Genomic DNA, 13559 nt, shown 5'->3' on the forward strand with positions numbered 1-13559 from the left:
TTACGACTTGTTGATTTTGTGCACCCATTAAAAAAAAAAAAAAAAAAAAAAAAATTAAAATAAACTTTTACTGACATGACTGTTTTACATACAATATTGTCAACAATAAAATATTGCAACAATACACATAATAATAATTTAAATTTTAATGTATTTGGCAGACAATTCATCCAAAGTGACATTGCATTCAGGTAGCCTATACATTTGATCAGTCATGCTGCTGCTGCTGATGATGATAATAATAATAATAATTCCACTGATTTTGTATGTAGCCTATGTGTATTGTTGATTTGACAATACTGTAAAACAATCATGCCATAAATAAATAATACAATAATAATAATAATAATAATAATAATAATAATGTCCAACTGAATAATGAAACTAAATTAAAATAAAGAACGTTTCCATAACCACACTAAATTTCAGTCAATGCACATCTTTGGTTTTATAATCAAGTAAACAATACATATCCGATGCCATATATTCCGGCAACGAAATGTCATTCAAACTGCGCAATCAGTGCGCAACTTTGACGCAAAAAAATACATTTGTGACCGAACACGGAAGTAGTTCAAAGAAACTCCCGCGTAGTTCTCATTGTTTTGGACAAGCCATGTGGTTCTGATAAGAGATGCAGAGTGTTTACAACTGAATGGCTACGATGTCTAAACTGAAGAGGAAGAAATTATCAGTTGAAGAGAGTAGATCCGAGCAGCACTCGAGGATCAAGAAGTCAAATGACAGTTTGTGCACAGTACAGGACAGTGGCTGCAGCAAAACATCTAACGTTACAGCCAGGTAGGAAGCCTGATACTGCATATAATACTTAGCAAAGAAGCTCTCTTTATAATAAGATAATATCAAATTATTCTGTAACAGTTGTACTGATATTTTGACATAACTATTTTATATTTAATGCTACAGGGAGAGATGGTGGGAGAGTTCTGAATTAAGTGATGCAGAGAGACTCTGGGCTCTTACCTTGAGAGCTCTTTGCCCATCTCTACAGTCAGATCAGGAAGAGTCTATTCCACAGCTCCCCCCACCTTCATCCACGGTAATACATCAGCTTATTATGATGAAAGGGGAAGGGTTCTATGCTTGTATTATCTAGGAGAATAATAAATGGTTTGACATGCAATATGACAGATTGTAGTATTTATGAAATATAATCTCATACGGTTGTATGACCGTATTTAATACAGCATGAATGATTTGTGAGGTGTTCATTTCTGCACTGTGTCCTGAAATGGATGTTGGATGCAAATAGACACTGTACGGTCAAGAGATGACCTTATGTGGCAAATGCACTGAACACTTCATTCCCTTCACCAAAATAAGATTAGGAAGGAACATTATTATTTATTTTTTAAATAATGATGTGTACGGATAAATCATTTATATATATATATAAAAAAATGCTGCAATATGCCAATTTCCCATAAAAAAAAAAAAGAATTGTCAACTTTAAAAGCAGGACCCACCCTCTGAGAGCAAATCTCACATTTTCCTCTGTACATGGGAAAAGTAGGCTTGATGTTATTTTCCATGGAGATGAGAGGATGAACACTACTGAATTGTCCTTTCCAGAATTATCAACAAGGCTGTAGTGTGCTTTCCTTGTCAGCATGTTTATGTAATAAATGGCATTTTCCATGAAAATGGTACACGTGTCCCATTACTTAAAAACACACAGCAAATAACATGTGAGGCACAGATCCCAAACAATTAAAACCATACAGCAATATCAGAATTTAGTCATCTGTTTAATTGATTCAGTTTATGTTTTTAAAACCCCATTTTTAATTAATAACTATTTTATTAAACATAATATTTAGCTGTGTCCCTTTATAATTTTATTTCATGGGTAAAAATTATTTTTATCTTTTAAAAATTGTATAAATTACTTTTTGGTAACAGGTTTGCAAAAAATATTTATGATATATTTAGTTTTCTCATATAAAATATATAGTATGTAATTTAATCTCCTAAGGTTGATGATCAACATTGTCTGAAGGTTAATAAGCACCTCCTTTCATTGACGAAAGACTTTTTAATGTTTTTTATCTGATGGAATGGTGATAAATGATGAAATGTTTTAAAAGGCAAGGGATTTTCTGGAAAAATATGCAAGCAAGTGTTAAAAGTTTTCTGGCGTACATTTTTTCCCCATTGATTCTCTGTTATGTCATCATGACAACATACCTTTATTCGACTGTTGTTCAGAGCGATTTATAAAGCTGGTATCCAAGCAGCACCAAATATATTATGTGTAAATGATGCTGCTAATGGAAAGGCCTTATTCACAAGTTTGATAATTTGTGTAATACAGGGTGATTTTCTCTCTATTTCCTCAGAAAACTCTTGTACAAAAAGTAAGTGATTGGAAATGGTGCAGTGCAAATGAAGTTGCTGATCCCCCTCCAGATCTCCCTGCTCCATCTTTCCTGACTCACTCACCACCAGTGAATGACTGCAAGAACCCTTCACAACCTCCAGCAGCAAAGAACATGGGGGAATCTGACTCACCAGCACTTGCCGATCAAGAGAATTATACATCCTCACCTGATCAGGAGAGTGTGTCAGTATGTGACATACAAACTGCTCAGCAGTGCCACTTAGAAGACAAAGTAAATTGCGTTGAGGGTCGTGAATTGTCAGACAAACATGGTGACAAATTTGGCCAAGCAGGGAAAGTCTCAGAAATTCAAGAGCTTACAAGAGGTTCTAAAGATGGATTGGATGTGGAATCAAGAGCAGGAATAGATGCAAGATCTAGAGCAGGAGGATCTGGAGCAGGATTGGATACAGGATCAAGAGCAGGAATAGATGCAAGAGCAGGAGGATCTGGAGCAGGATTAGATGCAGGATCGAGAGAAGGAGGATCTGGAGTAGGATTGGATACAGGATCAAGAGCAGGAGGATCTGGAGCAGGATTAGATACAGGATCAAGAGCAGGAGGATCTGGAGCAGGGAAGGGTACAAAAACAGGTGCAGGTGGATATGGATTAAGGCTAGGAACAATACCTGGAACAGAAGGATTAGTATCAGTCATGGGTACAAAACAAAGGGCAGGAGTATCTGGATCAGGGCAGAGAGCAAAATCTGGAGCAGGAGGGTCTGGAACAGTGCAGTTGGCAATTTCAGGAGTAAGAGGATCTGGATTAGGACTGGGAACAAAATCTGGAGCAGGAGGCTCTGGAACAGGGCAGTTGGCAATTTCAGGAGTAAGAGGATCTGGATTAGGACTGGTAACAAAATCTGGAGCAGGACAGGGAGCAAAATCAGGACTTGAAGGATCTGGGTCAGGGCTGGCAAGAAATTCAGGAGCAAGTGGACCTGGATTGGGGCAAGGAACAAAATCAGGTCCAGAAGGATCTGGAACAGCGTCTGGATCAGGACTGGATTGCTGCCCAATGTGTCTAATACCATTTTCTGAAGGGTGAGTGAATGTTTCATATAAATTAGTAAAAAATTCCATTCACCAAAGTTAATTAACTTCACAATGCAGAACCAGGGTTGACAATCAATGCATTATTCAATGTAATGTTATTACATTTGCTTCAGCAGCAACCCAAAATGTTGCATGGGTGGCTGCCATGAAATGTTCAAGGCATATAACCTACAATATCCCAACATTCCCCCAATTTGGCTTGGCTAGAGAAGAACATTGTCGGTGGTTGGTTTTGGCAAATAGTCTTATTGGAAAACCATACGGATAAATTGACATTTGTATTTCAGAATGCAATACCTGAAGTTCTTCTTCACTAGAGTTTTTAGAATTTTCAGATGCCAATTAAACAGGCAAAACTCTCAGAATTCAGGTGTTTTGCAGAACAGCAACACAAACAAAGAAGCAGGGAATGTGATCTGCTGTCATTGTAGAGTTGATCCATGTTCTAGAACACCAGAGACTAGAAGACTGAGATCAGCTTTGGCATTAGAGATGTTAAGCTGGCCCTTTAGGTAAAGCCAGAACATACATGCGCTCACTCTCACGAACCCCTTGGTAAAACTAGGCTGTAAGATGAAGTGTTGGTGGACGGAATCATGCATTCCATCACCTCTTTTTAAATTGCCAAAATAAAATTAGTCATTTGTTGGAGAAAGACATTTTATTTTCCCTAAGTGAATGGATTTGAGTGTTTGCGCCTTGGGTGCTGGTGGAGCATTCCGAGATGGAAATCACAGCCACGGTTATGTAACTCGCTCCTGGATGTGATGTCATCCCTGCAGATGTAGAGCAGAGGATCCAGTTCAGATGGGATTTAAATTTGATGCTTTATGAACACTTGATTCTTTATTTTGATTGATGAACATAGCAACGTTTAGCAGCTGTTATTGTTGTTGTACGCAAAGTATTAGACAACACGTAACATTGAATTGAGACTTAATGATGAGGTGGTACAGTGATTGTTTTAGATGGTAATACCCTGGTACTTTATGATAAACTAGTCTTTAGATGTACAAAAATTATTTATATTATAATATTACAATTAATTGAAATGAGTTGGGTAGTTAAAGAAGACATACCTTTGGAAAGTTGGCGTCTTGCGATGACAAAGTAGATTTAAATACTTTACTAATAAGGTAACACTACTAATAAGGTCTCATTTGTTAACATCAGTTAATGTATTAATTTGGAATAGGGATGGGACGGTATGAAAATTTCATATCACGATTATCGTGATTATCAATCTGATATTATCTCGTTTTGTTAAAACGAGATGAAAGTGTTCAAAAAGAACTGATGCTCACACTAAAAACAGTTCAGTATTTGAAAATCAACAAATAAAACGAGCAGCTCTATGCACTTTTTTAAGCAAGATTATATTCTGTGGCATTTCCTTCCTGATAATGACCGTCGTCAATAGCAACGCATTATAACACAGCGCACATCCATGTATCACAACCAACGGACGCGCTCTCTCGTTTCATTCAAATACAATTTGCCGTCTTGCGTCTCCGTTTTTGGAAGATTGTTTTGTACGCTGTACAAAATGGATTTATAAACAGGTAAGATTTAAAACATTAATCTCAATTCAATATGTCCCCGTAATTATGTGGTAAAAAAATAAAAAAATAAAAAATCGGTGTAATAAGTGTACAATGATATACATTATTATCCCTTAAATGTCACTCTTATTAGTCTTGTTTGAACTTGTTCGTTCGTCTTTGGCTCAAGGCCACTTGCTGCGAACTTTTCTTCGCGGAAGCTTCACGTTTATTTCAAGTGAGTGAGATAAAATATTTCAACTCAAAACAGCATTTTGTGCCCAATTATTTCCCAGACGTAGTTTTGGTATTGAGGTCAAAGTTAACTTGCCTTAATGTTCGCTATAAACAGTGGGTGATGGTCACACAAGACGACTCGGCAGGTTTGAAGTGTTTCCCCCCTATTGTAGTGACCATCCTCGATTAAGTTTCACTCAGGACTTTTGTAAAAGCCAAAATATGACCACACCTCAGATTTGGTCCTCTTAAAAGGCTGAAAATCTCCCGAGCACGGTCACTGCCTTCCGCCATTCCTTCTTGAATAAAAACAACAACAACATTGCGCGCTGCGACTGTTGCTGGCTGGACAGGATTTTATTAAAATCGCGAAAAGTTATTAAAATCGCGAAAATCAAATACGGTTTTAATGACAATTAAATTTTAAACGATAATACTAACCGTCAGTACATTTTATCGTGGTTTATAGTGAAACCGGTAGCAGCTAATCGTCCCATCCCTAACTTGGAAATCAAATTAGTTCACGGTGTATTAACTAATGTTAACAAATACAACTTTTGGTTAAAAAAAATGTATTATAGAAATTAGAAAGACCTACAGTATATGAATAAATGCTGTAAAAATATGTTTTATTGTAAGTTCATGATACTTAATGCATTAACAAACGAATTTAACTTTGTTATAAAGTTTTACCTGATTATCCTTGCAGATTCATATACTTTTTAAGCAAAAATCTTGATGTTGATTTAAAAAAGTCAAAGGAACTGTTATATAGCCTGTATAGCCACATATCAGTTTATAGGCGTCATTTTCACCTTGCTGCCATCTTTAATCAATGCCAACTCTCCAGAAAGGCCGTTTATGAACTTTTCTGCCTGTGAACTTTGGAGCACTTCTCATAAAAAGGAAACACTATGTAGAAACATGGCAGACTGTGAGTGTACTTAAAGAGAGGAGGAAGAGAAACTCTAAGAAGGACAGTTATTCATCAGAACGGGTCAAAAAGTCACCAGATTCTTGCGAGGTCCGAGAGCAGCGCTCCTTCGGCGTGGTGGGCAGTGCTGAACGTCGTAGAACAAGGCAGTGCTTTGTTGGAGGTGCAGGGCTGGCGTGCGCCTCTGCCCGCTCTCTGCCCGCCGTGTGTACATTGGCCAGACTGCAGAGCACAGCAGAACACAGGCGGCCCCGTGAGAGAGACACAATGAGCGCTCTTGTCAAGGGAAGGACAGATAGAGAAAGAGGCAGATATAGAGAGCGAGTTTCCGAGGGCGTCGATACAAGACTGGTGAAGAGATGGAAATCTTGATGGAGGGAATCAAGGGAACTGGTGGGTTGGCACGTGTAGATTCACAGAATGGTTTTGAGGTTTGCTGCTGGGAAGCATCAAGCCGTCTGGGTTGGAAAAGGGATTAGAGAGGAAAGGAAGGAGTCAAAAGGGAAAGGGGATATAAACAAATGAATGCGAGTGGAAATGAGTGTCGGTTTTTTGGGGGGGAGGAAGGATCTGTCGTTCTGAATCGTACTATTAACGGTCATTGGAAAGTCAAATTTGAGACCTGGTGACCTCGCAGTTTATGTGTGCTTGTTAGCTGGCAATGTACTATAACAAACTATTCCTCTGTGGTTTATTTTTGTGTGTGCAGTGCACACTTAAGTAAACTACTATAAGATTTATTCACTTGTAGTTTTCTGTGTCTGCTACTACAAAATGCCACCAACCGTTCATTATTTCACCCACAAATGAAAATTCTGTCGTTTACTCACCCTCAAGTTGTCCCAAACCTGAATGAATTTCATTCTTCTGCTGAACACACACACAAAAAGAGATATTTTGAATATGGGTAACTAAACAGTTGATGGGCCCCATTGACTTCCATAGTATGAAAAAAAAAAAAAAGCCATTGAAGTCGACTGTTTGGTTACCGACATTCTTCAAAATGTCTTCTTGTGTTCAGCAGAGGAAAGAAACTCATACAGGTTAGGAACAACTCAAGGGTGAGTAAATGATAACAAAATAAAATTTTTTACTATAAGTTTCCATGATTTGTTAAATACTTCCAGTGGTGAAAATCAAGTTTTTAATGTTTATGTCTTTGTGGTGTTTTTAATTAGCTTTAAAAAATATCAGTCAACACCATTACTGAGTATTTTTTCCTTTAAACTTTGTACCAGTTTATATATAATATAATAAAGATAAGTGAGATCTCTGATTGTAGCCCTTGAAAACCAAAAAAAGTAGTGCTTGAATAGTCCTTGAATGTCCTGGAATTTCATTTTACAGTCTCTGTGCGAAACCTGCAATGCATTACATAACATCAGCTAATGTGACCTTATTGTAAAGTGTTACCAAAATGAGTATCTTCAATTGTATTCTGACAGAGTTTTGTCAATGTTAATGTTTTCAAAGCAAATTCATGTTAAGAACTGTTGGATACCAAGAGAATTGTAAATTATTGAAGTGTTTCCAGAGAAATGTTTTTTGAGTGATATCAGGGGATCAGCTACATTGTAAACAGCTTTTCTGTAGTCCAAAACTTACATCAACATGTTTTATTCCCAAATTGTTTTTGAAAGACAGTGAGGGATCAATAACTTATCATGACTCAAAAATCTCATTTTGTTTCCAAAACTGCTCATTGTGCAAGAAAGAAACGGTCTTGCGTTAGCACCCCCATGTTTGGGTTTACGAACCACAGATTACTGGAACCGGCATTGCTTTATTTTTAGTTATTGTGTATTGGATCTAATGTGTGTGTACTTTTTCGTGTTGTTCACTATTATTCAAAACTTGTATGTGTTCTCTGTTCTTTCAGGTTCACCCAAATGGAATGTGATGGTCATCTTGCACAATGTTTATCAGAGATGCATGACGATATTATTTGGTGATGATAATGAAATTCTATTATTTTTGGATTCCTGTGTTTTCCTTAGTAGCTTTATGTTGCATGTGCTTGCAAATTATTACTTTAATATTTTGATTACTGTAACCAGAGGACCTGTTAAGTATTTCTTACAAAATATGATAGAAAAATATGCATTATGCAATAAAGACAGTGTTCTCTCACAGACCAGTGTTGTTTTTCTTTTTCTTTTTTTCTTCTTCTCCACACCCAGAAATCATGAGACAGGAAATGTAAGTCATTACAATGAACATTTACTGATTTACAGTTGTTATCTAAGATGCTTAAGACTTTAACTTCATAAAACCAAAGACATGTTCACATCTCTCTCGCTCTCCCACCCTCAGCCCACAGAAACTCTACTGGAGCTTTCATTTACAATAATTTATAAAACAAACACTTCAAATATAAAAGTATTCCCCTTTAGCACATTGATAAGAGCGTCATTTTGCTTTGGACTCAACATATGGAAAGAACCGTAAAAGAAAGAAAAGCAGAAAACAGTTTGCGACGGCTTTTGTATTTGGCAGGTTGATAAATAACGAAAGTCTCTTGCTTGAAAATGTTTTCAGGAACAGGAACTTGTTTTTTATTGCAGTCTCGGGCTCTAAGTTTGAGACTAGCTGTTGGGACACTGGATTCAGAGATCTCTTATAATGGTGCAGAAACAGATTTATTTCTCTCTTTTTGTGAAAATGTTTAAGGGTTAAATTACAGATATTTACAATTATGCTAAACTCATTCCAGTTCAAATATAAACATGAATAAAACCAAAACAAAGGACAATCATAAATCTGACTGTTTCACGTGGATTCTGTACATTTGATTGAGCTGGTGGAAAATTAAGTTGATGAAGATGGTTTATTACTTTGTAATACACCATAGTACCTGTTTGTTCTCAAACAGCTTGTAAGAATAATCATCGGTTTACAGGAATGAAAATGACAATTTAAAGTCAAATAATGTCATGTAGGGCCATCGTTGTGTTAAAAACCTGAAACTTTGCACCAGCAATGGCCCTATCAAACTATACTTGAATGCCACTTGTTGGCAGTTTGCATTCACCTGAAGTTCCTGTCATAAACAATCCATTTATCATTCATAAAGAGTGGAAATTTTGTGGCTGTTTCTGTACCAGCTTTTCATTAGAGAGCTGAAAACATGGTGGGGGTAATCTGGCTTTGCTCTCTGCCTCGTTATCGTTACGTTCGTCACGCTTGTTATCTCCTGGGCCGCTCTTTGTTCTTAGCCCGTCTGCTAATCTCACTACTGTCTGACACAAAAGCAGCTAATTAATCCTGTTAACATGGCAGCAATTCTTCATACAGGTCTGATTTCTTCAAAGCATTCACATCTAAGAGTGTCGTCTTCACTCTTCAGGAAAAGAGGGAAATAAAAAACCCAAAACTTGGGAGATCAAATGCAACAGAAGATAGAAAACGTATCTAGTTGCTTAATAACACCATACTTTTATCACTGTGAGGGATTAATCAGACAAGCTAGCCTGTGATTGGCTGTTTTTATTCTTTAAAGGGAAATTATGTTTTGAAGTAAAATTGAAAGCCCTTTAAAGGGCCTAGCTTTAGTTGTGTTTCCCTAATGGAAAAGTGAGGAGTGTACGACTATGTTCGGAATAGCATACTAATATGATGCTCTCACTAGCTTTGCCGTATACATGTATACTGTGCACAGTATGCATGGGATACCCAGATGATCTCCTACATTTGCCAAGACACACACAGCGCAGAATATTGCATCCCAGAATGCAATGCGCACAACTTGACCTTCAATTTCCATCTTTTTTTTTTGGCTTATAATTTTGTCAAACCGCATTATGACACAAAATCGATATTAGATTATGAAATAAGTTGCTTATATGCAACATCACAAGATACCATGTGACAGTATAGCATAATGATTGTTTATCGACAATCATTTCACCTACTATTAGTAAAAATAGTGGAATACAGAATATACTACAAGTAGTATATTAGAATTCTATTCCAAACATAGCCTGTCATAAAATTAGCATTCTGAGCTAATTGTGTCTAATATTGAGTGTTGTAATGGGTTGAATTTGGGCACAGTTCCGCCATGCTTTGAGGTCATCTGAGATTCACATCACTGTTGCACAATTTTACCACCACATCACACCAGAGACGTGATGTACAAACCCCTTGTTTGTGTTCTCTCGCCCTCCACAACATCTCAACAGCACGTTGACAGATCACATGAGTACAACAACACAAAACCCTCTCATCGGAGTGAGGAGCAGCCATTTGAGTAATGTAGTGTGCAGTTGTAAAGAATGCTACTGTAATATTAAACCTAGGCTCAATTGCAAAAATATTTATGCAAAATGATAAACGTCGCTTCTTGTACGGTTCGCGGCAATTTAAAAATGAGTGGCGCTAAAAGCGATTTCAGTTTTTTCAGAGACAGATGAATGTGAGTTTGGCAAGGTTTTATTATGTTGGTTGTTCTAAATATCGAGGCAGTACGGGAATGAAAGGTCTGGTGAGTGGAGCAAAAAGGTTAATTCTGCTGAGACATTCCACGTCACATCGATGTCACGTGTCTTTACGGGATTTTTACGGGTCGTGTGTGAACGCGCTCTCTGATTCCGGAAAATCACTGGCAGTGTGAATGAACCAAAATCAAACGAACCCGGGTCAAATCCCGGGTCACTTTATCCGTGTATTTTCCGGAATCTCTGTGTGAAAGGGCCTTACGTGTCTTTGAGCTCTCTTATCTTGACTTGTGTTTCCCAGGACACTCCACATCCATCGCATACGCAATGCTGTACCAGGTGAGCTAGCAAGCAAGTTTACTACATCAGAATAGCCATATGGAGCTGATTATGTGATGCAAGCGTCAAAATGTGTTAGTTTACAAATCATGCACTGTGGTAAAAGCGTTTTCAGGTCGTAACATAGTATTGTGCAAGGAACTGCTAGAAAATAAGTCTTTATTAATCAATAACCTGCCACTGTAATTATAATTTGTGTGAAATGAATGAAAGTTGTTGGTGTTTTACTGCCACTAGTGTTCATTTCAGCTGGAAACTGTAGTAAAATGTACATATAGGTGTGTTTCGGGAGTTATGCAAAAATGTAAGTAGAGGCAGATTTTTCCAATGAGCCTAGGCTGGTAATATTACTGGCAGTCTGACGTTTTGGGGCTTTGTGATTATTCAGTGTCTAACCTTCATGTCTTGGTTTCAACATACGTATCAGTGTTTATGTTAAGTATAAAAAAGCAAAGCAAAACAATAAAACACCTGCAGCTCACATTTCACATTGGATGGTGCGTTGGAAAATCAACTCCGATCAAACATGGAGTTCAGAGCAGTTTGGAGCATGGTGAATTTTGGATCTTTGAGGCACTTCTTCAAAAAAACACATTTTATCTCCCATTTACTCAGTAAAATCAACACGGGTGGTTAAAAGCATGTGGTTTGAAGCACAGCTACCCACTGTTTAGGAAACCATCATGGTCATGAATTAAAATGTGCCACTTTGCATCATAGAAGGCATCATAAATTCTTCAATTGGCTACCTACACTATAATACAACATTTACCTTTAAACATTATACATTCTTGTTTCGCTTGAGGACGCACCTCATACAAGATTCAAGAGATTTAAAAAAAGAAAAGAAAAGTCGAACAGAAAATAAAAAGTGCACATTAAGTTAGAACTGTCATATTCAGCTAGGGTTGATGGGAAATGTAGTCTCTGAAGGACGCAGGCACACATCGATGGAGCTAACTTGAGTCCCAGGCAACAGTGCGCGCACATTCACACAAACATGGGTGTCAAAATTAAAGAGGACGCTGGGAAGCAGGAAGACAATCAACAGCTGAAATATGGGGAATAGTTCTGAGTTTGTTTTCTGAAGTTCCTCCAGTCGTTCTTCTTCCAGTGTAATCCTAAAATAACTCGGGGAGGGTCCAAAACTTGAAGTCTTAGTGTTGCTTTTTGTCTTTAACGCAGTTTGAAGGAAAAGTTCTTCTCTGTGAACACATAGTCTGAGTTAAACTCAGCTGTAGAAGTCTCATGGAGCCGCAGGCAGAGAAACATCGGCCGTATTGTTCTTCCCTCATATGGTTTCTTCAGTGGAGAGCAGCAGAGGATTAATGTACTCAAATCCCTCAAACTCAGACTGGTCTATTCTCTTTATCACATCCCTGAGGAGAGAAACCAACATTATTATTGACCGAGCTACAATTCAACTGTACATGCCCCGCACTTTGGCTTAAAGCAAAGAATGTGGGGAATATAAAAAAAAAAAAAATGGAAAGCTTAAGTGCAGAAAGTGTAGTTTTGATCAACTGAATTTCCGATAGGTGCTAAAAAGCATTGCAGGAAGAACTAGTTGCTGGCATCACATCTTTTATTCATTTAGCAGACACTTTTATCTAAAGTGACTTACAAATGAGGAATACAGCAAAGAGATTCACCCTAAGGAGGCAATAATGCGAGAAGAGCCAACAATACAAAGTTTCAAACATTGTCGAGAAGAGTATTTTTGAAGATGTGTCCAATTTGACCTTCTATTTCCAGTGATTAAATACAGCTGTGATGTTTAATATTTCTCTTTGTTCAACAATAGATTGAATTGGAAAAAATTGAGCTATTTTCCAACAAAATTAAATGAAAAATGTACAATAAAAGTACTTTCTTGGGGATTATACACTACCATTGAGATAAGAGAGAGAGAGAGACAGAGAGATTAAAGTGACAGTAAAGATAGTTATAATGCTACAAAGATTTCTATTTCAAATAAATACTGTTCTTTTGAAACTTTCTATTTAAGAATGAATCCTGTCTGAACGAATACACAAAAAAAATTAAGTTATTAAATATTAATTTCTCAAGAATCATGTGAAGACTGGATTAATGGCTGCTGAAAATCATAGAAATTAATTACATTTTAAAATGTATTAAAAATAGAAAAACAGCTATTTTAAAATTTTATTTAATTTCACAATATTACAGTTTTTACTGTATTTTTAATCAAATAAATGCAACCTTGGTGAGCATAAGTGACTTCTTTAAAAATATTAAGAACTTACCCTAAACATTATGAATGGTAGTATATGAAAATATCTGGTATGTTACTAAAAAAAATCAGATTTTTAAGATTGCATCTATTATTTTTGTTCTTTTTTGGATTCTGCAGGGAATATATAAACTTATGAGCACATCTGTAAATGCATCAGAAATAACATCAGCGTCAAGGGGCTGGTTAACCACAAAGGGGGCTTTAACTACAGCAGTGGGCAGACAGAATCACACTAGAGTACAACTGAGAAATTCAGCGGCGTCTTTCTCCTCTTGGCTATTTTCTGCACTGGCAATGATCCTTTACATGTCTAAAGAGATGGTAACATTCTTGCTGAAATCAGACCTCTTGGTTTTCA

The 13559-nt window shown here is 37.0% G+C and overlaps 2 protein-coding genes across 4 annotated transcripts in view; one reads left to right on the plus strand and one right to left on the minus strand.

The window, feature by feature from the left end:
* Positions 1-545: 545 nt before the first annotated feature.
* On the plus strand, positions 546-8303 carry LOC309512624 (uncharacterized protein). Its single transcript, XM_082188318.1, has 4 exons — positions 546-801; positions 928-1060; positions 2361-3445; positions 8049-8303. Exons 1-4 carry the CDS (start codon positions 656-658, stop codon positions 8119-8121), a joined length of 1437 nt encoding a protein of 478 aa, XP_082044444.1. The 5' UTR covers positions 546-655; the 3' UTR covers positions 8122-8303.
* Positions 8304-8373: 70 nt separating this feature from the next.
* The window catches only part of prkcz (protein kinase C, zeta), a 114660-nt gene continuing 109474 nt past the window's right edge, over positions 8374-13559 (minus strand). For all 3 annotated transcript variants that reach the window (XM_082188295.1, XM_082188297.1, XM_082188296.1), the window contains one exon: positions 8374-12323. In XM_082188295.1, the coding sequence (XP_082044421.1) occupies positions 12236-12323 (88 nt within the window). In that variant the 3' untranslated portion in view covers positions 8374-12235. The remainder of the gene's footprint in view (positions 12324-13559) is intronic.

This window comes from Leuciscus leuciscus (genome assembly GCF_965113295.1).
Source record: "Leuciscus leuciscus genome assembly, chromosome: 13".
Taxonomy (NCBI): Eukaryota; Metazoa; Chordata; class Actinopteri; order Cypriniformes; family Leuciscidae; genus Leuciscus; species Leuciscus leuciscus.

Coding starts and splice junctions, on each gene's coding strand:
- LOC309512624 (XM_082188318.1), top strand. CDS start 656: ATGGCTACGATGTCTAAACTGAAGAGGAAGAAATTATCAGTTGAAGAG. Junction 802..927: donor ACATCTAACGTTACAGCCAG/GTAGGAAGCCTG, acceptor TTAATGCTACAG/GGAGAGATGGTGGGAGAGTT. Junction 1,061..2,360: donor TCCCCCCACCTTCATCCACG/GTAATACATCAG, acceptor CTATTTCCTCAG/AAAACTCTTGTACAAAAAGT.